The 26,365-nt window shown below is 37.8% G+C and overlaps 1 protein-coding gene across 7 annotated transcripts in view; it reads left to right on the top strand.

Moving 5' to 3' along the window:
• The window catches only part of rbms3 (RNA binding motif, single stranded interacting protein), a 359,271-nt gene that overhangs the window by 225,768 nt on the left and 107,138 nt on the right, over positions 1 to 26,365 (top strand). For all 7 annotated transcript variants that reach the window (XM_088602080.1, XM_088602079.1, XM_088602081.1 and 4 more), the window contains one exon: positions 2,774 to 2,865. In XM_088602080.1, the coding sequence (XP_088458206.1) occupies positions 2,774 to 2,865 (92 nt within the window). The remainder of the gene's footprint in view (positions 1 to 2,773; positions 2,866 to 26,365) is intronic.

Below are 26,365 nucleotides of genomic sequence, written 5' to 3' on the forward strand. Positions count from 1 at the left end.
TGTACTGTAATCGATATTTCCAGTCTCATTTATTCGAAATGTATTTTATTCCTTAACTCCCAAGATTAGTGTTGTAGTGTTCAAAAACATTCACTTTTAGAAAACTAACGTCTGCCTTTAGACCTATTTTTAACAGCACAAAATATTCATAATTTCCTGTGCACTGTACATAAAGATTCTGCCTAATGGTGCTGAATATTGTGGTATTTGTTTGCTCAGTTCAGTGTTGGATTGATTTTGCCTACACCTGGCCTTTACTGGATTATCTGTTCTGTCAGACGATTGAAGTGTCTTTTCATGTCTTTTGCTGAGGAGAGCCTGTCTCACAGCTTTCAGGTGACCCAGGTTTATCATCTTTTTGAAATATGAATTCAGGCCAAGGAGCTCTTCGTCACAGAGCATGATTTTCCTTCCCAAATGTTCCTGAAATGCAGATAAATAAAGCTGTAATATCTTCAGACATGTGCCATGTAATTGATCAACATCAGATGCGCTCGTAGATTTTGAGAACGTTTTTATCACTTCAAGTTTCAACACCTGGTACAGTGCTGACAGCAAAATTGTTTTCCTGCTCAGTCAACATCTATTCAAACATCACTCATCTCTTCACTAATTAAACAAACTTGGTGGTAACTGGGTAGAGTCTTATTCACAGACTTATTTTTAATGTGTACCTACAGTATATGAGACGAAAAAATGTTTTCATTTTTGAACTTTTTTCCATCATGCCTTTTTTGTTGATCATTCCAGTAGCTGAATCTTGTTCTGCTGTTTTTGTTTGGAAGCAGAATATACCTCCTTCATACAGTATTTTAACACAATAAAAGTCTTTGCCTGTTGCCAGTTTCAATCACAGGACTCATATAATTTTCATTCAGTTAGCAGAAGTACTTAATACTATGATACAACTACTTATCTATTATCTTTTGAATTACTTGCAAAGAAGATATAGTTAGGTAGTAAGATTAGAAAATGAAAACATAGTACAGTAAATATCACTTTGATTTGTACTGTTACACTGTTCAATGTAAATATTTGTGTGATGTACTTATAAAGTCTGCAAACATGTGCAGTATTGACAACAGATGACGTTGGCTTTATTTGGTATCTTTTGCCTTAATCTGTAAAATCAATGTGTGCATTGTTCCTCCAGACCTACATGCAGCAAAAAGCAGTCTTGGGCACTAACCTAATTTAAGTAGGTTGTGTTCTCTCCCTTATTGCTTAGCTTCTCCACAGCCTGCTGCTCCTGTTGTCCAGTTGTCTCGAGCTGAGAAAACAAGGTGAAAGGCTTTCTTAAGAAAACAATGACAGTTCCCTTTAATTCTGCTCAAGGCTTCAAACCCCACTGCCAGATTGAATCACAGTTTTCTTCAGCTCGTACCTGGAGACCCTGGGGGTGTTATTTACAGCCCAGTGGGACAGGTGATGCTAGCCTGTTCTTCCTGAGTTGTCTTCACAGCAGTAATTAGTGCCATGGGGTTGTACAGTTTACTTGTATTTTTGCACATGCTGACTGGCTGTTGGAAGAATGTTATATATTTTGCGGTTAATGAAGATTTTTTTTTATATTTTTGTTGTTTTTGCACCACAATGCAGGATGCCACATAGATTATTGAAAGGTGTGTAAAAGCCAAGCTTTGTCCTCTTCCAATTTAATTGTGTGGAAAATGGACTGATAACCAAAATGATAGAACATCATATTCTGTTGTACGTCGTTATTCTCATTTGGATAACACTTCGCGATAACACTAATAACATGATATTATATTATATTATATTATATTATATTACATTTTATGCTATATTATATTAAAGGCTTAAAAGATGTTTAAAAGATTGAAAGCAGCATGACCTAAACCTCATCGTTTTCGAAGTGTGTCTATTTTCTACCCTAAATGTAGCACTAGCTTGGCTCCTCAATTACTGAATATCAAAATGCTGAAGGCCAGGAAAAGATTTGTTTCCTATATCTGTGAGACAACCGTTGTCTAATGTGTGAGAAACAGGCAACGAGTTACCTGAAGCACGTTAAAAATTAAACCAAGTCAGCTATCTCCCATTAAGCTCAATGCAATGGCCAGTAACAGAACTTGTTCGTATTTGGCCAGTTCATTTGATCAGTCTTGACATGACGTCAGATGCTTATAAACGCCCATTATTTGGGATATTCCTGCTAACACACCTCATAGGGCCAGATTGCTTTTTGTTCATTCATTGGAAAAAAAGAAAGGCTGAGATGCAAGCATCACAGTTCAGCAAGCTTCAGCTAAATTAGTTTTCAGATCTAAAACACACAGAAAAATGGCATATGGTTGTGCTTAAAGCATGCCACTGCCAGTACCCTTTTGTAGATAGCAATATGTTATTTATACATCAGTGAAAATAAAATTGCAATTGATTTTTAAATCTGACAAATGCTTAATTAATATTAAGAATAATTTCCACAGTAATCAGCAGTCAGGCTTGTTGGAGATGTACAGTATGTCTTACTATGGTATTTGTGTTCCTTACAGTAGCATTCTAATACTAATTTCATTTGTGGGGTGTCTTACTGTAGATTTCAAATCAAAAGCAAAAAAAAACAACCTCTGGAAGACAAAGTTCTATATACAGAAAAAACTGTTTTAATGCTTTTGCTTGCCGCATACAATACCTCATTAATTCCACTTCTCCTACATGCATTCTGGGCATTGAGTTTTTCTTTTGACAAGAAGGAAGCATACTATAAAGTTTCATATTAATCTATACTGTATAATTTTCTTTTTTGCAGGATATGGCTTTGTAGATTTTGACAGCCCTGCAGCAGCGCAGAAAGCTGTCGCCTCTCTCAAAGCCAGCGGAGTACAGGCGCAAATGGCAAAGGTAATTTTCAGCTGATTTATTAAACCCCAAACGTTTCTAATGGCTGACTGAATGAAATCTTTTATAATGCTAAGTGTGCTGTGTGTTGCATTGAAATATACACCTAAAGGCAGTAAACCATTGTAGTATACCGTGATAGCATAGTAGAAATAATCCATAATGTGTTTCATAGCCTCTTTCTTATTTTCTGACTGTTGTAGAGTGAACTAAAATTGCATTTTTTTCAATGAAAATTAGACATGCCAGAGAAGAGGTACGAAAGTTGCTTTTGAATCTCATTTGTCATTGTTTAAAATTCACCCCCCCTTCAATGATGTCCCATCTTGATGAACTGTAAATGACAAATTGTTTAAGTGACTATTTTAATCAAAACAGGACACTTTTATAGGTGACGGACGTTTAAATCAGGCAAACACTGCAAAGAAAAATCAACAACTAAATTATGATGGTTGCGTAAGTATTTGCCCTACATACATGATAGAAGCAGCTTTGGCAGCAATTATACGAGTCTTTTTGGATAAAAAAGTTTCACTTTGCACACTGGGATTGTCCCATTCTCCTTTGCAAACTTGCTCAAACTCTTGTTAAATTGGTTGGGTAGTGCTGATGGACAACAATTTTCACATCTTCCCACAGATTTCCACTTGGATTTATATCAGGGCTTTTACTGGGCCACCTACGGGCATTCACTTTCTTCTTGTTAAGCTGTTCCAGTGTACTGTAGCTCTGGCCTTGGGCTTTGGGTCATTGTCCTGCTGAAAAGTGAATTATTGCCCCAGTTTTAAGTCTTTAGCAGACTGAAACTGTTTTTTCTCTAAGTACTGCATGACAAGCTTGACACACTGTCCAGCTCCTGATGAGTCCCATAATTCTTCCACCACCACGCAATGTCAACAGTGATGGTTTTGACCTTTTCATTTAGACTAAAAAGTTCCAATTACAGCACGACTGACCGCAAAACCTTTTGCAACATCCCAGCAGTACACGTATAACATAAATGTTTAAATGGGATTTGAGATGGTTTTCCCATTCAGCCACACAGTGAGTGTCAGCTTTGTGGAATGACTGGAAATTCGTGGCCATTTTCTCACATCTCAGCCATTGGACTCTGCGTCTCTGTCAAAGCCACTGTTGGCCTCACAGTGACTGCCCTTACCAATGCACACAGATGCAGGCCATTCACCTACAGTAATTGCATGACTTGTCAACATAATATTTTGCACCTGATATAATTCAGGTTTGCTATGGAAAAGGTTGTGAATACTTATGCAATCAGTATATTTTACTTTTTGATTTTTCTTTGAAGTTTTCCTAGACGTTTAAGTTCCTTCACCTCCAAAAGTATTCCATTTTAGTATACACATGTATACATCAATTCAATTAAATTGTAATTCAATTAAAAGGGACATCTTAGAATGGGGTGCTGGATTACCTCTGGGGAGTTGGGGTCAGGAGTAAGTAATGCATTCACTGTGTTGCTATATCATTTAATGCTGCTCTGAAGATTACTACTTTCATTAGATTTGGTTTATTTAGCTTTAACCTAATCTGCAAGAGCCTGGGACATAAATAATTCTAACCAGGATTTTTAAAGTTGTATTAGTGTGTTTGTGAAGGCATTGTAATAAATAAATCATACACGAATTAAAATTCCAGTCGTTCACACAGATATTTGAAGCAACAATTTAGAGATTTGTAATGCGCTTATTAAATCGGATGGAGACATTTTTGAAGTGATTTTGAAAAGCAATTTAAGGAAGCTGTCCAGAGTTATTTTTATTTTTCTATGAAACATTTATCTACACTAATCTTCTTTTTGGAATATTTATATGATACTGGATGGAATGTAAACTACTCAGTCGTCACCTTGACTTTAGTTTGTGGCTGGATTTTGTTTTTTTACTTGGACATAACTATTTTAGCCCATCAGAATAATCCAGTTTGCTTCACTAAACCGTGACTTGGTTCATTTTGGGGAGAAAATCATTTTTTTATGGACTACTTACTAATGGGACACAGGAGCAGGGCAGGCACAAATTTGTGATTCTGCACGTCAGACACTCCAGGCAAACAGTGAAGAAAACAACCAGTGTAATTCAAAAGAAGCAAACAAATGAGCCTGTACAAATCTGGAACAAATCTGGTGCATTAGGACTCATTTGACTCCAAGTATGTTACAGAAGGTGACGTCACCCCCTCAGAGCCTGTTGAATTCCTCCATGATGGAAGATCCAGCCTACAGGTGTGGAGAAAACTCCCTGCTTAAAAAATGTAATTTGACCCCGAGGTCAAGAGTTAGCTACTTCTAAAGCTCGGTAGCTTGATTCTTTTTAGTGAATCAACTCACTTGATTCACTCTAGTTAAGTGAGTCAATTCAAAAGATGTATTCGTATACTGTAGTTCAAAATTTTTCCTGAATGAAACAGCACCTCTGGGACAGGTATGAGTCATAGAAGGAATAATTACCGAAAATAATTCATGCAAAATTGATAGTATTGGCAGTTTTCGTTCTTCAACACTGAAAGCCACTTGGTTTCAGAAACTACAGTAGGTTATATTTTGTTGAAAATGCAAGAGAAAATATCATAATGTGTAGACAGTTGAGTTGATGTGAGCTTAGCCTGTTTTTGGAAAACAGTTGTCTTTTGCCAGGCAAAAAACAGAACGTACATGATGAACAAAAATATTGACAAGCAGCACTCATTTCATTATACTCATTTATAATAAACCTGTTATAGAAAAACCAAGGTGAGAAAAACATAGTAACATCAAATGTAGATTTTGATTAATTATTAAAAATCACAAAACAATGGTGATTATTCATGGGAAAATGATAGCAAATACAGCAGTCAGACTGTATGGCAAATTGTAAGTTCTTATTTCCAGTCACATCAAAACAATGTTATCAGATAAGGATAGTTGATATAATGTAGCATTAGCATCGAATGATACAGTAATAGAAAGCTAACAAAACAGCAACATAAAATAATGTTATTTACCTACACTAGGGCATATTTACATTCAAATATACAATAATGAATACATGCTGTGCACATAGACCCACAGTTACCACGTTTCTCTCATCATTCCCTGAGCTACGAGATTGCAACTGAATCATATCCCACAGTATGTTGACTCACTTGGCTTGATGCTCAATGCATCTCCTTGAGCTGAATGACTCAGTGAATCAGATCAACAACGCATCCAGGAAAACATGAATCAATTACTTTCAAAATGATGTTCAGGAGCTAAACAGCTGTAACCACTTTCTATAGCATCTTCTTTTCGGTTTAGGTTTAGCCGTATTTTGGGAGCATCAGAATTTTTCCTTCGTTATTCCCTGTTGCACTTTTTACCAATGAACATAAAAACGCGAAATAGAATACATAACACCAAGACACGTATACAGAAGATTTACCTGATTATTTTTAACATATTACTAATAGATATGCTAAAACTATGTTATTAATGGGCAATTCATCAATAATTAGTAAGTGTCAGGGCATAAAAAATACTGCACATTACTCCAATGAGTAACCTTTTCAGCTCATCTTATTTATTTGGCTTCTAGTATTTCATTGATCTTAGGATCTCGTCCAGTCTTTTCTTAAAGCATCCAAGGGAATTGGTTTAGACAACATGGTTTGATTTTTTGGAGACCTGCTTTGCTCTATGTAAACAAATATATTAGTTAAAAGTCACTTCAATCCCAAAGCTAAACTGCATTTCATAGTTTGTCTTGACAGTAACTGTCCTTTCTTTTACTTACATTTTGTAAATGGCTTAATTTATTCATTTAATAACATTCAGTTGATTTCTTAAACACTTGTCTGACTGAAATACTGACTTTAACATTCCTGATGATGCATAATATCAGAAATAGAAATCTTAAAGATATTTAATTTTCCTGCATAAATGATTTCTTTAAGAGTTTTCTTCATCTACAGTAATTGAAGTTAGAAATATACTGAAGGATTGCTGGAGAAAATAAGCTTTACTCCTTAAAGCTTTATAATGCCCTATATATCTTCAACAATGAGCAATAAAAGAAAGTGCAATTAAAAGCAGTAAGACTGGAGGCTTTAAGCTCATTAAATTAAACATCAGAATAATCAAGTTAAGTGTGTTTCAGCTGCAATGCTATTAACTTCTTTTTTATTAAAGGTGTTTTTTTTTTACACAGCTGCAAGGATAAGAATTTATTTTATTTGCTCCTTCAATTGCCTGCTTACATTGAGTTTGTGGGCTGTTCAGGGAACTCTCTGGTACTGTAATATCTCCCATGGGACTGAAAAAAAGTTAGATAATAAAACAGTAATTACCTAAGATTGTTTTTATTTTATGACTTAAAGTAATGCAACTTTGGTCACTAATAACAGAATTCTTAGAGATGACTCTGATAAATCTAAATATTTAATTAATCATTGCCTTATTAGAAAGTAAGTACAGTATTCTGTTGAGAGTATGCTGTCTAGGCGCAAACTAGGGCTGTAGTAACACACAACTTCTCTCCTGTGCCAAAGGGCCATTTTGTAGTGTTTTAGGGAATTATACTTGCCCAGAAAGCTTGTAAAAATAACACATCCCTTTAAAGCCAGTTTAGAACAGATTACAAGGCTGACAAGTGTATTAACTGAAAACATGGACCATTTCACCTCTTGCTCTTTCTGGTACGTGTTGGTTTCTTGTATTTTCCATAACTATTCTGTGGAAGTGAATGCCTTTTAGATGGACAAAAGAGACAGAGGGCACTGTGGGTGTTTTAACTACTAAACAGGTGAACTTTTCAGGCAATAGCATAAACAGCAACATTTGTTAGGGCGATTAAATGGAGTTTTAAACAAAAGTTCAGGAAAGATGAAGGCAACTGAACTAATTAAACTCAGCTGCTGAAACTCGCAACAATTCGGATGTAATTGCTCAGTCCCTATAAAGATCCAGCCATTCAAAATGCACGGAGAACGCTCCGTCAAAACACGGTAGGCATGGCGCATCTTACCGCATCATAATTCAATGCAAGTTGAAATATGATAATAGTATCCGGAAGCACCTTGTAAAATTGCCAGGTGGAGCTAAATATACCACATGTCACCCTCTCTTCTTCCTTGCTCGTTTCTCGCATCCCTCCTCCACCCCTTTTCCACTCTCACAGCTGCCCCCTTGGTCACATGGGGGCCCCGTTCTCTGTGTCCAATGGCCAGGAGGTCAGCCCGCCGCTGAGCGGGCTGAACCAAGTCTTCACGTCTCAATAAACAGTTCTACTTTCTCCCGGTCTTCCGCTGCTGTCATCCCTCATGAAGTAAGGAAAGAGTAAGAGTAAGGATTAAGTTTAAGTTTAAGATTAAGGGTTTAATAATAAGACCAGTTATTATTCATACAGTGCTTTTCATCACAAAAGATACTAATGTACGCAGCCTCAGATATACAGTAGAGTAGGGAACCCCTTAATCTATCTGTGAAATGCCCTATGTGACACTGGAAGCCATTATACGGCATCAGCAGCACATACAGTACAGCACATCAGATGAAGCTGTGAGATACCATATCACCAGCTGAATGAATTCAAGGACAGCAGTGTTGAATTTAGCTGTGATACCAGGGCTCATTTTTAAGAACATTGCCATGGGATCTTAAATGAAAAAGCAGTGGGGACCTCTTTTTAATATTTCATCGAAAGGGCTGTACCTCCTACACCACATTTGGGTTTGGAAACTCTGCACCACCACTTGCAGAACAACAGCAGCCACCCAGAATTCCTCTGATAATTCTCTTCATTTTCTCTCGGCCAGGTTGGATTAGCGTCTGAGATCTGCTGTAATTCCGTTAATAGAGGTGGCATTGTAAATCTGTCTCTCTACATGCCTCGCTTCTATGAAACATTTGCTCTGTTATACAAGTTGATATACTGTGCTACAATGGAGCTTTTAGTCTTTGTGATTATTAATTTTTTTATTTTGAAGAAATAGTGCTGCAGTACACTGTGCAGAATGGAACTGTCAGAGCAAGGAAATTCTCTCTAAGCCAAATATGGACATTAGGTTTCTGTGTGGTGGCTTAGCCATAGAAGGTTATTTAGTTGTTTAGTTATTTAGTTTTACAATACTGGCAGAGAGCAAATCCAGTTTGTTCTGTATTTTATTTTACTTTTCCTCAAAAGAGAAGATGAAAGCTGTACACAGCCTGCAGTCCAGTCATTCATGCAAAACCGATAGGATTTCTATAATGGCATCTCGGCGATGTGTAAGCTTTGTGGCAATCTAGGAAAAACTGCAGAATGAGGAAAATGAAATGATAAAAGTATTATATAGTTGCAAGAAAAAGAAATGCCTGGAAAAAGTGCACAAATATGCTATAGGAGGACTTGTGCTTATTTCCATATGTGTGACATAAATTAGACTCATTTCTTCTCTGAGAAAAAAATGAAATCGTATTGGCCAATCAGTTGCGCTGTACTGTGTTTTTATGTCTGAAGATAAGATACGCACCAGTTTAAAGAAGGGTAGTTTTTTTTTAAGTATGATGAAATGATTAGAGCAATGCCCACATTGTTTTCTCACTAATGCATTTTTTACAGTTTTGACAACTGACTCATTTTAGATTGCTTTGTCTGTTTTATTAGATGAATGCTGTTGATTTTTAAATTACAGTTTCAGCACTTTTGTTTGGAATAGCCATAAATGTTCACCTGTCACCCTAATAACAGTGTTACAGTCCAGCAGGTGCAATAAAGACTTGTGTGACTCATGGCAAAGTAGAGATTTTGTGTAGTATTTCTCAAGAAAAAATGACTGAGCAATTACAGTATATTGATGTTACAAGAGGAAACAGAAGGTTAAAAATGGATTCAGTTTCTTTCTTTCTATTATCAGTTTGCTTGTGTGGTTTGTTATACTGTACTAAAGACTACGCTTGCATACAGAGTGTCAATAAGGGGTTTTAATACTCTAAGTCATTTTTAAGAATTGACCAGAAATAAATTGGGAAATAACCATCAAGGAAACAGAAGTATGCAAATACGCAACAGAATGCATTTTCCTTCTCAATTGATGGAAGATTTTCACTTTGAAGATTTTTTTCCACTTTATAGCACATAAACCTTCTGTGAAGAAGAAAACACAAAAATGTACCCTGGTAAATTAGCCACTGATAATATTTAAGCACTTAGCATGTGAACATTTAGTCAGAAGCACCAGAAGAGTGTCCCTATGCTTTGTATGCTCATAACTAACGAAGTAAATTAGAATCATACATTAAGCCTGGAAAGAAATCACAGAGGCACATTGAGGTTCATGTTTTTAGGTGAGTGTGTAATCCAGTGGAGATTTGTAGCCTTGCTTTCTGAACTTGGCAACTGCTGTGAGTAGTGAGATCTGTCTAAAATGAATGTTGGATTTTCCATAAACTCCTGAGGACTTCATTATAACATGAAAGGCAGGGATGCTGTCTGGGGTGATGGTGATAGAAAGCAATCTGTTTTTGTTAGCCTAATCTGTGCCTTTTATACTTTCAGGCTGGACACTGGAAAAATACACAAGAATATAAGAATGTCTGGAAACAAGAGGGGGTCATTTGAACCATCTAGCTCAATGGCTTGCTAGTAGCTAAGTGATCTGAGTATATCGTTCAGCCATTTCTTGAAGAATGCCAATTTTGACATGGCTGTGTAACTTGTTTTGTTATTCGCTCCCCAAATCCTTAAAGAATAATGGTGGTGTTTACCAACAGAGCACAGCTGCCAAGTCCTTTACCCTGTGAACTGCTCTGACTTTTTTCCAGAACAGATGATGGTGATGAATTCAGCATTAATGGGCACACAGTGCTCTGGAGAGACAGGAAAGATGGAAGAGGTGGAGTTGTAGTACTATACAGCACATCAAAAAGAGCTTTCAAGCACAGGAACTTCTCAGTTGAGGGTCTAAGCATCTGTATGGGCCAGACTTCCAGTATAACAAACCTTCAAAAAGCATAGTCTTATCATCATGGCCACCAGGTTCAGGTATCATTTAAAATGTAGTCTAATATAATTAAGTCAGGAATGGATGTGAAAATGAAGAAGTGGTTATCGCATAGATCAAGAAAACAGTTAGGGATGTCAATACCTGCAACTAATATGGTATACTTAGATGATGACTGCTTTCTTACTCAGTTTGTCAGAGTACCTACTGTACTAATGGAATATCTGTATTGATAGTCATTTCACAGTATCAGAATGGAGCAAGGATAACCGAGCTGAGTGAACCTTTAGGAAACTGTGATCATGATGAATGAGCTTTGAAACGATACAGACCAAAACAAAGGTTTACAATTTCAGGACCACAGACTGTGAAGTAATGAGAGACAATTTAAGAGAAATAGAATGGGATAGGACATATACCGTATACAACTGGGAGAAATTGGATGTCAGCAATGTAAAGATATTCTGCTGGGGGACCAGAACAGAATCATACCAAGAATAAGTAAATCAAAGGCTACAATACTCTGGCCTAAGTGGCTTTAATGAATCAATTAACAAAAATAAATGCAAATATAAAATAAAAATAAAAAAACAAACGTTCAAATCATGCAAAAAGAACAAGACCCAGTTGAAGAAAAGGGATGTACAGTAATTATTTCATCAGTTTCCATCACCAGTCAAAAAAAACCTTGCAAAGTCCAAGAGATTGATAGAAAGAAATCTTGCTATGGAGACTAAAATGAATGATTGAAGTTAACAACAGTATAAGGATCAGGATGAAGTAAAGTAAAACACTTAAAACAAACTCATATCTACGGTTTACAATTTGGTGCACAGGACCTGATAGTGTTCTCTGATAGTGTTCTACCAATTATATTTAAGGAAACAAACAATGTTAATCATAAACCATCAGTTAAAACAGGGCTAATTGCTCTTGAGTGGAAAATTGCTAATGTAGTACAGTACCTAACCTATCCTTAGATATAACGTTGTGAAAATGATCATTAGAACTAGATGATTATCTACAGTATGTAACAAAAGGATTCATTTAGCATGGGTTTACAGTATGGAAAAACAGCATGGAATATAGTACATTTCGGGGTTTTTTATTCCTTTATTCCTATATTTCGTTTTGTTTTGTACTTATTAGTTTCCTCATCGAAGATAAGTAAAGCATATTTGTAAACTGAGAATCGATTAATGAATAGAAAACAAAGTGCATTTAAGAGGATAATGAGTGCATTTAGGAGGATAATGACTAAAACATTATTGAGGATGAACAGAACAGAATTTGAAGATCAGATTCCTCTAGCACGAACAGCGCTCCACTTTGTGTACCCAGCACCTGTCTTTGTCAATAAAAATGCCTTATTAGCTCTTCAGTACACAGGCAAATGATTCTTATTACATTTCAAAGCAGGGGGGTATCAACACGCGGTATCTTGGCGTGGTTCTGACGGTGCCGTGTTCCGAGGGCGAAGCGCTCCCCTTAGCCGAACCGAGCAGTCGCGCATTTCCGCCGCTGGGATCCGCGAGTTGCCAAAAACAACCAGGGCGTCTGCCCGTGATGCGTAAATCAGCAGATGCAAACCGCTGAGCAGAACTGCAAACCACGGCGTTCTGCTGTACTGTCCGTCTGGGGGTTCCTGCAGAAAGTTTGAGAAACATTTTCCTTTGCAAGCAACTCGGACCTGGCAAAGGCGAAAGAACTGACGGTCTTGTAGGAAGGCGTGTTCAGGAGGCAATATGGAAATACGGTAGCAGACACAAAAGAGCTTTTAAATATTAGTAAGTCAGCCGGCAAGACTGTACTTACATTAATATTTTAAACCCTGTCTTTTTATCGGTATTATTCGATACAACTCTTTGGTTTATCTTCATGGGCGGTTGATAAGCGTTTGTTTGTTTTTTGGGTTACTTCTCATCCCCATTACCATGTAATAAGTCTGAAAACTTGGAAAACCCCCCAAAAACCCTTAAATTAATATATTCTGAGCAATAAAAACTAGGAATCAGTCAGAGTAAAAACAGGTCATATACTGGATTAATCAAAAATGATCTCCGTGTATCCGTGTCTGTTCTCTGTATACCCAAATCATAATTCTCTTTTCCTTTGCAATTTGTGACAGTGCTGACATATCTGTTTTTTTAGTTTCTTTAGCATTGTACAGTAGGCCGTTTACTCTTTTTAAATTGTGCCTTTTGATTTTCTTTCAAGGGCACAGAAACACAGAGGGTGACACATCTGACTCTCAGTGTGCTCTCTGGGGGTCTGTGAACGATTCCAGCAAGAGTGAGCTTGTCTTAATATTCTAATTATATTTCAATCATATCACTGTGCTCAGTTTGAGGTAAATTATCCCACTGGATCACTCTCTGCATGAGAAGATTCACAGCGATACAATGGAATATCAAATATCACCAGTTATGTCACAATTGACATTTGTTTTTTTTACAGAATGTGGTCAAGCTATTAAACAGTACTTAGAAAGATCTAATTGAATTAGCCTGGCTGCACAACTGTCTTGATGGTAAAGTGTGATCATTGAACCTCATTGTTTATGCTTGTCTTAAGTACAATACATCCTTTAAAACACTTTTTAAGATTGATAATATTACTGAAAAAATATTAGTATACTGTATAAGTTATCTTTTTCTTTTGTATTGTTTTCCTTGAACATATAGAGTAATACAGTAGCTTTATACCACAAAACCATTCTATGAAAATGAGTTCTATAAGTTATCTAAGACAACCTCAGTAGGATTAAGGTGTTACCTGTACAGTATATCAACATTACTGGAACTTTATAGCAAATATCCCCACTGAAGCCCCTGGCAGGTCTTTTCTAAATCAACAATAAAATGAGGAATCTGGGAATTCTGCAGTGATCATTATTATAGTTTATTGTATTAAATCTGTGGAAGAAATACATTGTGAAGTGGCAGCCGTTGAAGTGCATTCCAAGCCCCAATCAACACCTACAGTAGCTCTCAACCTGGAAGAGTCCCGTAATGTTTCTGGGGAGCACTGATGTTGCTTCCTCCTTGCTCCAGGCAGGGCACGCAAACTCCAGTTCCACTCTGTGTGGAATTAATCCTCTGATCACACATTGGCTTTGCATTTGCATTGATCTCTTTGGAGTTTCGCAGATGAAGACCCAGATCGCAAACCCAACAGTTCTAAGCGGTTTGCCTTTTGTCACCGTTTCTGCTTTTCAGCCCAGTAGAAAACCAGTACAGTATGTCGGCTGAAATGATACACAACTACAGTATATCATCTGCATGCCTTTTCCTCTTTCAAGCCATTCAGCTGTTGTTTCTCTGTTTTTTGCCTCGTTTCCACTGCTGAGACCTACACTGTTAATTGTCTTTGCATTACCTCAGTGTGAGATTACGTCTTTATCAAAAAGACGATCTTGATGCCTCCATACAAGCATTTGTTTGATTAAAGTTTGATTAATGCCACCCCTCCCCCCAACTTACCACTGCTTAACGTCTGTCTTAATTTGTTCTCTGACAATTAAAAGCAAGTCTGAAGAAACCACATCTGGGGAGCAGACTAGTGGTACTGATTGAAATGCTCTGAAATGTGTAGATTTATGGAACTACAGTGAATCCTCGTGACCTATCAAAATGACTAGACACTTCTAGACATAACGACAGACTCTTTCTAATGTTATTACCTAATATCTGTCCTTGTAACTTATTCAAGTCTACACAGTATAGTTTAGAAGTTTAGTTGGAAGCCGGGAGAAATGTGTGAAACATTCTGGCATTGAAAGTAATTAATTTAAAATGGAAACAGAATAGCTGCTCTTCCTGGTGCATAGTTTGATAAATTGTGATCGATGGTTGCATTACGGTACTGTCCTGTAAATTGAGAGACTATTTTTCTTAAATAATTACTGCGATTGTTCTTTTATTTTCTGATATTTACAGTATGTATGACTCTCCGGCTTGCAACAATTTCACACCATCATCTGCATTCAGTACAAAATATACTAGGTGCTAATAAACTCTTGATCTGAACTGTGAAAACAGTGCACCATGTACTGTAGCAATTAACAACATATACAAATGGGACCACATGTGCTACTGTATGTTAAAATAAACTTTCCAGTATACTCTTGACAAGAAAGAGGTATATAGGCTTAGTGTGACCACTTAGTATGTCCCTGATGGCCTGCATTGTGGTAGGATATTGTATATGAGTTTACCCTAAAGCTATTTACTGTAGGTGACCCCTGTCATTCTTACATGAGTGCAGCATACAGTATTTCTCATGGCTCCATTTAGAAGTGTTCTACAAATTTCACTGTTGCACACTGTATAGTTTTTGTTATGCAGTTGTTAGAATACAAAGTCTAATTTTAAAAACTCTACTGAAAACGCCTTTGGATTGCTGAAAGCAGTATGAAGGATGTACTGTCTCAGATGGAGATATCAAAATGTCTGAAGTGTTTAATAAATCACACTGCAGTTGGCTTTTTTCTGACTAAAACTACAGCTGTACTCACTCGCCCACATTGAAGAATACAGCAAGCTAAGTAAAGAACTACAGTGCATGTATGTCATGTGTTTACTTGCATTTATTTTCAAGTTAAGAGTGTTCATTTGCTCGGGGCTTTCAGTCCCCAAAGCTTTTAATGCAGAGATACAGTAGACATGCCTGTTAGGAAACAGCTCAATACCTGGAATTAGCATTCTGAAATTCTGCAGGCTTTTTTTGCACAGTGGAATGACATGATTCCGCCTGGAACGGACTCACTAGCAAAGCGATATCACACCACTTGCTGATGTACACGGCTTTAACCTGGATCATGGCCACGCTTCCCCTCTGCTTTATGCTGGATAGATCTTTTTCTAAACAGTGAAGTGCGGGTCAGTACTCTTCCTTACTAAGAATCCCAATCTAAAATAGCTTGATGGTTTCAGTGAGACACCAGTGTTAAGACCTTCACCCTGCTAGTTGTGTCAAGAACACAAGTTGCATTCTCAAGAATTCCATTTTTATTAGTCACGTCGGTGAAATCCTAAACTGTTATCCTATACTTTTATTTTATAGTGTAAGATGTGTTAAGAGATGATCGCCATGGGATGTACAGTCCTGTAGAAAATCTGTTAATTTTTTTTAATTAAACTTTATTCTTGTAAACTGGTGTGACTATAATATTCACAAGTCAGCCCACTTCATCTTTAAAGTGTTTTCAGCAGTTTGCTTTTTTATTTTAGTTTCCCATTGTTGTTGTTTCACCGTGCAGCCAGTGCTCCATGTTTAAAATCTGGTGGCAATTCAGATTGTTTGCCACTGTCTTCTCAAAGAGCATCACATACAGTATATCTTATATTATCTGTGTTGTACTGGGGATACAGTTACTACACACACTTACTGTACAGTATGTCACAATTTTGCCTTTAAACCTTGAATTTGGCCATTTAAAGTGAAATGGAAAACTGAGCAACTCAGGTGCAGTACGTGAAACATAGTGTGTGCTGGGGTGGGGAATTCAGATTATTTTCTGATGTTTAATAAAGTAAAAATGGATTCAAAAGTGGATTATTAACTCAGCTTACTGGTGCAACCCCTCCACTGAAGGAGGACCTATGAACACACTTTGGGTTAGGGTCAACTGTCAGAGACAGTCCCCACGTGACAAGCTGACATGCTGGATCCTGACCTGTGCTGATATCATTTATATGGATCTGTCCACTGCTGTCATTGTGACAGCTGCATTGTATTTTAGGGCTGCTTAGGTACTGTACAAACATGGAGCAGAGTACCACTGATGGGGAGGGCTAATGTGACTGGAAAGTGGCAGATAATGGTTATTATTATTTTTAAATTGAATTTGATTGTGTTTGTTATAATTAAGGAATCACAAAATACATTAGGGGACCTTTAAGAAATTGCACTGAAAACCCCACCCTTTTAAAACCAGCACCAGCAAATGCATATGCAGACACTGGATTGGCACAGTATTACAGTCGAGTAATATATTTTTTTTTTTACATTTTCTCACAGCCGCATGCAGTAATTAGGATTCAATGCTTATTGCAGATATAAATTCCTTTCTGGTCCCCATAACTTGTAATTAAAACTGATTCAGCAGTCAAGTGCTTAAATGGAAGAAAAAAAGGCAGGAAGGAAAGAGTTTCATTACAAGGACACGCCAACTCTTGAAAGGTCAGGCTCCATCCCATTCTGACTTGACTAAAATATTGGTTTAAATAATGTGCTTTCTAAAGTGTTTTCAACACCTGCGTTCTAATGAATTTTACAGGCTCCTCGTGTTAAATTATACTGACAATTTCCATTTCCACTTGCCTCAATCATATTAGCCGAGGCCAAAGGATAGTAAAACACCCCATTGTGCAGATTGCAGGCCTCGCCGAATGGGCTACCAGACTGATAAATGCTCATGACATTGGAGTCGCTAATTTAGTCTAATGAGCAAGAACTAGAATACCCCGGGAAAGAAAAAAAAAAAGGAAGATCCGTTTAACTCAGATTGGCAAGACGTTTCATTCTGCCCTCCCGAGCAACCTTTGAAACAAGATTTGAAATCCCATATTTACTGTGGATATAATCAGGCCGAGGACACGCTCCACTGAGTTCCACAGGCTCGGGGTGGCTGATACAGGGGCCTGCTGCTACAATAGTCACAGCGTTGCGAGGGAGACTGAATTAAAGTGAAGCGATCTTTGAGTTGGGGAAATATCAGTCTCGGCATGTGCTGTGTTCTAAACACAATGCTACTGTACCTCCCTTAACTTAACAGCCTTCACTTCAGTTGAAGATGGCATAAAAAGCACTGGAAATCGGCATGGTTTGTTCACCACTGATCACACCTGAAGTGCAGCTCTACCTGCCAGAGCATATAGTAGATTCTTTTGTGGAAGTAATAAGACCCAGTCAGAGATAACAGGCCTTCCCAGGCAGATCCTGATAGGGAAGGTTTTAAATTACACTAAACGGCTTTGGCAAAGGGGCATTTAAGTGTCAGTGTAATAGCTGGATTTTTTCCATAGACAGTACCCTGTTTTGTGATACCCCCGAGGCTTTTCTTTAAAGTACTAGAAGGACCAGTCAAAATGCAAAGCAAATGTTACAGTACTTTCATTTCACAGTGCTTTTTTTTTTCTTCCCTGGTACTTGTTTTGTTTTTTAATCAGAAAACCTCTGCTGCTTATATTATGGTGTTGGCATCAAGTCCTGGTTTTTCTACAGTTTTTCTACTCTGCATACGCCCTTATTTAAAATAGAATACTGTACCTATCTGTCCACTTTAGGACTGGCTTCTACAAAAACATTTGAAAGGCTTTTTGATAGATCAGTCTGTGTGGCTTATAATCAGCTGCATACCCTTCTGCATTCAGAAGTACTGTTTGAGTATTATGTTCTGTACGTGAAACAATGTTCAATTTGACATTTAGCAGAAAGAAAAAAAAACACATTTCTTAATCACGCTCCAGCTATTTGTATTGCCATCCCAATTTCTAAAAAAGTTAGACTTTTTTTTTCACATCCCTCATTCCAGCCTTTTTTAATTTTTTTTTTTTAGTCTTCTGAAGAAGCAGTTGCTTTGATGGGAAACAGATGTTTGTGCTTTGGTTGTCCAGTAGCTTGTGAAATAATGGACAAAACAGAAACCAGGAGAGAATTAAAACAAGATGCACTGCAGCATGAGCTGAAGCAGAGAAGGCATAGCGATTCAGAACATCCTATAAAATACTCCTTTTGGTCCTAATAAAGTGATCCATATACCAAATATTGCTTGACTCAGAAAGACCCTGACTGTGAACTTTAATCTGGATGAAACTAGACCTCCATGCTCTTGTATTGGTTCAGCCTGTATTGAACATTCTGGCAGCTGACTCAAATAATTCCCTGTCAGTCTCTTGGCAAACAGAGCACTGCTCATTTATGTACACAGTGAACACATCCACTTGAGGAGCTGAAAGGTCTGAAGCTCACTTGCTGCATTTTGTTTCTTGCAAAATGTTTTTAAGCTTGTTTAAAGCCGTGTTCTCCTGTTATTTACCACATTTACAGCAAAGATAACAGGGGAGGCATCTGTCAAGTAACTCTGATGGCAAAACATCCAGCCGTATTCTACTGCTGCTCTTGAAATGCCTTCAGAAAACAAATTCAAAACACGTCAACAGCAAATATACTGTTCCTCTGTGTGTGGCATGTAACTGACAATTCGGAAGGTTTCTTTGTTTGTTTGTTTTTTTTAATTTCACTTATTGTCCAAGGAATTTCTGGGTATTGATTTACTACCACAACAAAAAGGGAGGAGGGGGTCACTGGGTTGTAAAACGACAAAAGAGGGAAGTACAGAAAGTAAAAACATTAGTTTGATGCTGTGTTAGCAAGCATTACGAAATGTGGTTCATTGTGATTTCTGTCCTACCTGAGCACTCAGTTAAGTAATTTAATTTTTAGTTCCTAATAATAGTTTTAATCTGAACTCTTTCCATGTTTCAGTTCCTAAACATGTGGGAGGATGCCTACTGTATGTATTTGTTTGCATTTCATACTGTAACTTAAAATCGCCAACAGTTGAATAGAAAAAAAAAACTTGTGGACCTTCTAACCCGGCGGCCTGTTGGTTGAGTTAAGGAGTTATTTAGGTAAAGAGCTCAGCAGCAGTGAGTGTGCCCACTAGTCCATTACCTGTGAGTGCCCATTACCTGGTTTGAGAACCCAAAGGGTTAGGGTTACAGTTCAGGCTATGATGAGGATTAGTAGGGTTTTGTTACCGACGTGCAAAAAAGGCTGCAATAGACATTGGTTTGTAAAACTTTTATGTCACCATTATTATTCCGATGAATACTTTCATAATATTTTAATTTATTTCATATTTTGAAAATGACATTTGTAACACCGACAGCAAAACAATTAATAATGTTATACTTTTATCATGTAATGATCAAATTTTTTCTTGAGTGACCTCAAGTTCAGTGGTGAAAATCAGTAAAAAGAAACAAATGATTAAGCGTGCTAGCGAAGAGCACTATTATTTCCTAGCTTCCAGAGAGCAAACTAAGTGATTGAAAAGGTTAGGGTCATGGTAATTAAAAAGCTTGTTTGAGGTGCAGTGTAGTAACTTTCAAGCAAATGATGAGATCTCTCCTCACAATATCACAAACTTCAACAGCCATGAATCCTAAAATGCCTCATTACATGTTCACCGATTGAAAAACAAACTTCAGAACATTTTTTGAGAACTGTGAATCTAAATATAAATGCTCTACCCTTTGGGAACTCCAAAGTACATTAGTATATGTCAATAAAATCCTGTTTCTGTCTTTGAAATGTAATATTATGCTTTAAGATTTGTTTGTGCCTTTGGGTAGGCATAAACTCTTCTTCAAACCAATTTAAAGTTGCTCCCTAATGTTGATGTTACTGATCTCATAGCACTTACTTTCGGGGAAAAAATCATTTATACAGGCAAGAGTAAAGCATTAAATTTGCTGTATTTGTGTACCACAGGGATTTTTTAAACAATTTAAATAACCTTGGTTAACAGCTTTGGATGTTATAGGCCCTGAATCAAACTTCCTCCTGTGTACTCAAATTAATTAAAATAGTCATGAGAGTAGTGAGATTACTAGATTATTGTGTTTCACAAGCTTTATTTTTTTAAGATTTATTAAATTCAACACAGTATATTATTAAAAAAAAGGTATTTCTTTCCACATGGACTTCAAAGACTGGTCCCCTGTTCCTCTAAGACGAAAGATAATAATTCATTATTAGAGTATACTGTAATTCCACGTTGAATAGTAAAAACAGCATATATTTGGCTTTGAGCCTTTTTAAATTTTTATTTACAGAAAACACATTTTATTTATCTGAGTTTTGACTATACAGACTTACTGTACAGTCATGTAAACAATTCAAGCCTGAAAAAGGTTTCCCTGTGATGTTAGATTCAAAATTGTGCTAATTTCTTCTGTGCTGGTTCTTATAGAAACCTATCGATCGTGTACTTAACTCATTGTTTGTTATGTGGTACAGTATTATAGCTATTGGAAAATAAATTGAAAGTGGTGGGGCAGTTTTTAAGTAGCTTGCTTTGCCTTGTTTGAAAATAAAATCAAGGGAAAAATCTACTGCAGATACAAAGTGGAGTGAGAGATGGCAATGATGTTTATATCACATAACACTGGTGTCTGTGAACCGTCAGGCCTGAAGCAGTCAGATACTGTATGAGCTTAAAATCTAGTAGGAGGAAGAGTGCCACCAATCTAATTATTTTGTAATCTAGTCAGAATGAAAGTAATTCTAGGCCTCTATCAGCTTTCTTAATCACATTTACTGTGCATTAGCAGCTGTAACTGGAAGGCTTTTAGTAGGAGCTCTTAGCAATGCAGATGTTGGATTAATCTCAGCAGCAGCAATGTTTTCCCCCATTTTTTCTGAAAGTAGTGAAAATGTATCTCCTGTAGAAAGAGCTGTTTGCTTGGGAAGGATTATCTTTTTTCCTTATTAACCGGCGTAGGCAAAGTCAGGCCACTGAAGTACACACTACTGTAGCTGGACAACAAGGGAAATGGCCAGAATACTTTTGCCTAAGATACCGTCTCTATGGAGCAACATGGGATTGAATGAATTAGCAGCCTACCTGCCAACTAACCTTCATTGGGTTGAGATTGCTCCTTGCTGGTCTTTCACTGGGTAGTTGTGTTAGCTTGGAAATAGGTATTCAGCGCGCTAAGGTTTTGCTAAAACAATAGTCATTGCCACGTGCCTCACCTTTTACTCCTGAAAGAATAAGACCTTTCCTTTATCACTCCAAATAAATATATGTGTACTGTTTATTTGCACCCATTCAGAACAAAAACCTATATGACTTTAGGCTTGATTTTAGAAGAGCTGCACAAAACACAGCAAGCCAGTGCTTTTTTTCAGGCCTTGCTTTTTTTACTCTTCTTGTCAAGATTGTCGATATCATTTTTTGTGACTGTGTTTAAGTCGTGACACTTCATTTTGTGTGGCATGCATTAGCATTGATGTGAATTTTTCATTTTAATTTAATTTTAAAAGCTACTTTCAGAAACTTATTTTTTACTTGATGTTTAAAACTAACACACTGTTCTTTGAGGGAAAGCGAACAATGTCTTCTTAAACCCAAATCATTTCCATTTGTGGACTTACAGTACATATGGTGGAATGACTCCTTCAATTAAGCTTAGATCCAAACACAATTTGCTTCTGACTCAAATGACTAGGAAGCAGGTAATCGTCTTCATTTGGAGTTGTTATTTTTCTGCTGATATATGAATCCTGTCATTTGTGAAATGTTAACTGAAAAGGGAAAGGGCTTTATTAAATTAGATGTTATTAAGTGTCAATTCATTGTGAAGTCGTATATTACTTTATTATTCGATGCCGTCCAAAATGAAGCATTGCTATTTCATCATCTCTTTGAAGACTTAAGTTTGGGAGGGCAGGGATTTTAGCACATTCCTCTGACAGCAGCTTTGAGTCGACATATGAGAGATTTCCTGTGTGGATTTGTATACTGTGATAAAACTCTCTCTCCTTGGACACCCAGCCTTGCTCTTCATGCACTGTAAAACAGAGAACGCTTCTGCACAAGCTGAAGTACTTTATCAGTAAGTCCCTCTTTCTTCTTTTGGAAGTGCTGGTCCTGTTGTGTTCTTACCTGCGTGTAGAGATAGCAATTCCCCGTTTAAATGCACTTGTGTCATGGGTGCAAATTTAGTCTGAAAGATGCACATCCCTCTATTTCAGTGCTTTCTACCGAAATAGGGACTGGTCAGTATTATTACGTACTGGTTATGTGAATAGGCAGATAAATATTAAAATCTATATTAGTTAGAGAAAGAGAGCATGTGAATAGGAGACAGATGGCCTGATCAGCTTGGGGCTCAATGACATTTTCACACGGCCAAGTTGCTGGCCAAATGTGCAGTTATGGAGTCTTTCATTTGCATTTGGACAGGAAACACTAACGTGACTTTACCAGGCAACAAACCTAGTGCTGATCGCTGCATATGACTAAAGTACTCGTTTGAAGTCTCCTGCAAGGTAGCTCCTAGGTTGCAAAGGTTTTCTGCTTTAATAAAATACTGGTCTTGTTAAGAGTCAGGAGCAGGTTCATTCTGTTGTCATACTTTAAAAAGAGAATGGTCTTTTGAAATACTGCATGAACCTACATTTCTGTGACACAGAATGTGTTCACCACTCTGCAGGGCAAGCTGGCACAGGGCAGGATTTACTGAGAGTGCCTAAAATTTGCACTGAGGGCTAGTTTCCAAGCACAAGCGCCGTGTCCCCGCTAAGAAATGAACAGGTGCTGAACGAGCCGTCTGTGTGGAGGTTTAGCTCTGGGTCCTGGTTGGCATCTGATCCACCACATTCCCAGGAATTCAACCGGTGACAAGAGAGCATTGTGAAAGGCATCCGATTAAAACCTCTTCAGTGACAAATCTAAATTAGGGCCTTGCTCTGAGAATGGGCTCCTTCACACAGAGCTCTGCAGTGAGACTACAGACACTGGCACTAAGGAGGTGAACACACACCATCTGAAATTGGCGGTGGTGCAAACACAGGCAGCAGCAGCTGTCTAGCCTACAGCATCAGACACCATGTAGGTAGTGAAGGGAAAAAGTCCCTATTCTATAACATAGAGAGACAAAATATGAATGGAAAGGGTGACATACTAAGTGTAAAAATAAATATATTAATAAACAGAATTGTTGCCCTGCACTGTATTATAGTCTTAAAATGGTGTAGTAAGTTTGAAAATCAATACAACAGACCTTTATTTGTTGAATTGTGATTTCTGCAATGACGCCCATAATTTGTGTTTTGTACCTCACTTCATTTTCTCAGCCATACTGTACAGCTACTGCTGAAAGGAGCCCACACAATAAGCACAGGAGTTTGTACTGTTCTTAGTTGTGCTGTCATCTGTCCCTGAATTGTGTGGGAACAGACAGCATAGTGCTCCTTGAGCGCAGAAGTGAGATGTTGAGACCAAGATGGAGCTAATGCCCCCTTTGGAGTTACAGTGCTGCCTGGACTGTAATCAGCGCCAAAAAATTGTGCTTGGACTGTAGATACACTGTAGCAGCCTCTGGCAGGGTGGATGCTTTCTTCCACATGGCTTGACTCTGTCAGAAGTTGTGGGTTTAACCTGACACAACAGCAGGATTCCAAAAAAGAAAAGTGGACTCCAATATCTGGCAGTTGTTTGATATTTTCAGGTCAGCTCTGTAGCCGAACATTGAGCGGTCAGAGCTCTGAAAAGAGACAAATGAACTGATTGGTTCAAATATCCAGCCATTATCAGAAAGCTGCTTATTGCTGTTAAGGGCTGCAGGCAACCACAGTCCATATTTCAGGCTTAAGGCGCAGGCAGGACTGCACCCTGGACAGAGTGCCACTCTATTGCAAGGGCACACAAACTCAAGCACACAGAGTCAATCAGACACAGAGACTACATATGTACCGTACTGATGTAGGATTTTTAGATGCCAGCAGCAAAAGGGTAATGGATCAAAATACATATCCACTCACTTACGGCTTCGGGGGTCACATCTGTGTAATGGAGGTCTCATTGACTAATTGATCTGAACCTGAATGCTTGGATTGCATTTTGTGATTGGCCAATCAGTCAATTTGACTAAGGAAAGAGTGGAAAGGAGACCAGGTGGAAAAAAAAAACCTCAGGAGTCCATCAGCACCCAATATTTTAGATTTTATAAGAAATGGCTGATGTGATTAGTAGGCTGGTCACGGTAACACAAATTTGACTTCTCAATCTCTGGGGGCACCACGATAAGAAATCCATAACGACTTAATGAAATCAGTTTTTCTTGGACATGAAAAACACATGTAGCTAATAATTCAAATCAAAAACTATATTATGAAATTGTCTGCCAGAAATTGCTGCAGTGGCATGACCGCACTGTGAGCCACCAGGATAAAGCAGATTGTTCATTTTAAATCTCTTTATGGATTGTGTTTGTTTCAGATGAAGCTGTGTAATATTTATATACTCATACAAACGTATAACTTATTTGCGCATACTACAGGTTGCATTCTGCAATGACTGGGATAGAACATAATGTTTAGAAACATAAATAGAAACGCTGACAGGACATTTGATTGATATTTATGTCTGAAAAACAGAACATCTAAACATAATGATGTGCCTATGATTGGTTTCTTACTGTGTCAATACATTGCTCTTTGCATTTCGCCCTTATGTTAGCCTTCCACAGACATGCTATCGTCTGTGATGCCTGCTCACATCAGTCCCTTCTTGCTCTTCTGTATTTCCTCCCAGTGACTCAGACAGCAGCTGTGCAAACCCTCAGCGCTGTCCCAGAATGCACACGGCATGCTAACCGTGTCAGCTCAAAGCCCGCTTCCCGCTTTCTTCCGTCAGTTTATTTTTCCCACTTCTCCCTTCAAGTCTGCGGCCGTGGCAGGTGCAGTGCTGAGGCTGAGGAATCTTGTCTCGGGCAAGTGACTCGAGGATCACTGTGCCAGAGTCAGGATAGCCGTGCCCCAGTGAAACATCTATCCTCGGAGCTGCAGTACTCCACAGCAGACCCATGCCGAAAGAGAGAAGGTTGTTTTCTGAGCCTGTCAGCCGTCGACAAGTGTCCCTGACAGCTTTTAAGCTGCTTTTTGGAAACAGAGAGCCGCCCGAGACCTTGTTCCGTTCAGGGAGAGCGTTTTTCAGTCTGTAGCCTTTCAAAAAGATGAGTCAGACCTTCCACTCACTGCTCTGGCTTCAGTGAGGAGCCTCGTGTATCTTTCCTGTGCCCATAAAGGTATGTTTAGTACATAAGTCTGTAATTGGTAATACAGCTGCAGAGCCTTTCTGTCTTTTTTTTTCAGCGCCTAGCAGAAAATCCATTCAAATTAATTGCTGCGAGAGCTCTGCGCTCATTAATCATGGTTTTTCAATGTTACAAACAGTTTGGATGCCACTTTACATACTAGGAAAAAGAAAAGACTGTCAGCATTCTTTGTAGAAATCCTCCTTAGTAATCATCTTATCGAGTGTATTATTTTTTCTTGTAATATGTGTGAAAGTACTGTATGCATATATTTTATGATTTGGAGACAAGTTTAATTTTTTGTCAGGAGTTGGAAAAGTTGGAAAGTTGGTTATTTAAAAGACAGACTGTATGCAGATATTATTGATCCTGCTGTTTTCTGGGCAAAACAGCTTATACAGTATCTGCAGATCTTTACAGTCAACATGATACATACTGTATACAATACTAAATGATCATTGTATACAATGATCATTTAGTAAACTTTTGCTTATGCTTTGCTTAACTTCAGCCATGTGTGATTCTAAATTACATACAATATAGAATGTGTCTTAACACAGCCATAGGACTATAAAAATAGATTTTAAAAGTGACAGTTCAGGATGTTAATATCTGTTCGATAACAGCCTTGATTCTTTTCAGGTCCAATAACTTAATTGGCGTAATGTCATTGAATCATAGTGCACATTAAGTGGTAGTTTAACAGGAAA

The sequence above is a fragment of the Lepisosteus platostomus genome, chromosome 12, assembly GCF_059453375.1.
Source record: "Lepisosteus platostomus isolate fLepPlt1 chromosome 12, fLepPlt1.hap1, whole genome shotgun sequence".
Classification (NCBI taxonomy): domain Eukaryota; kingdom Metazoa; phylum Chordata; class Actinopteri; order Semionotiformes; family Lepisosteidae; genus Lepisosteus; species Lepisosteus platostomus.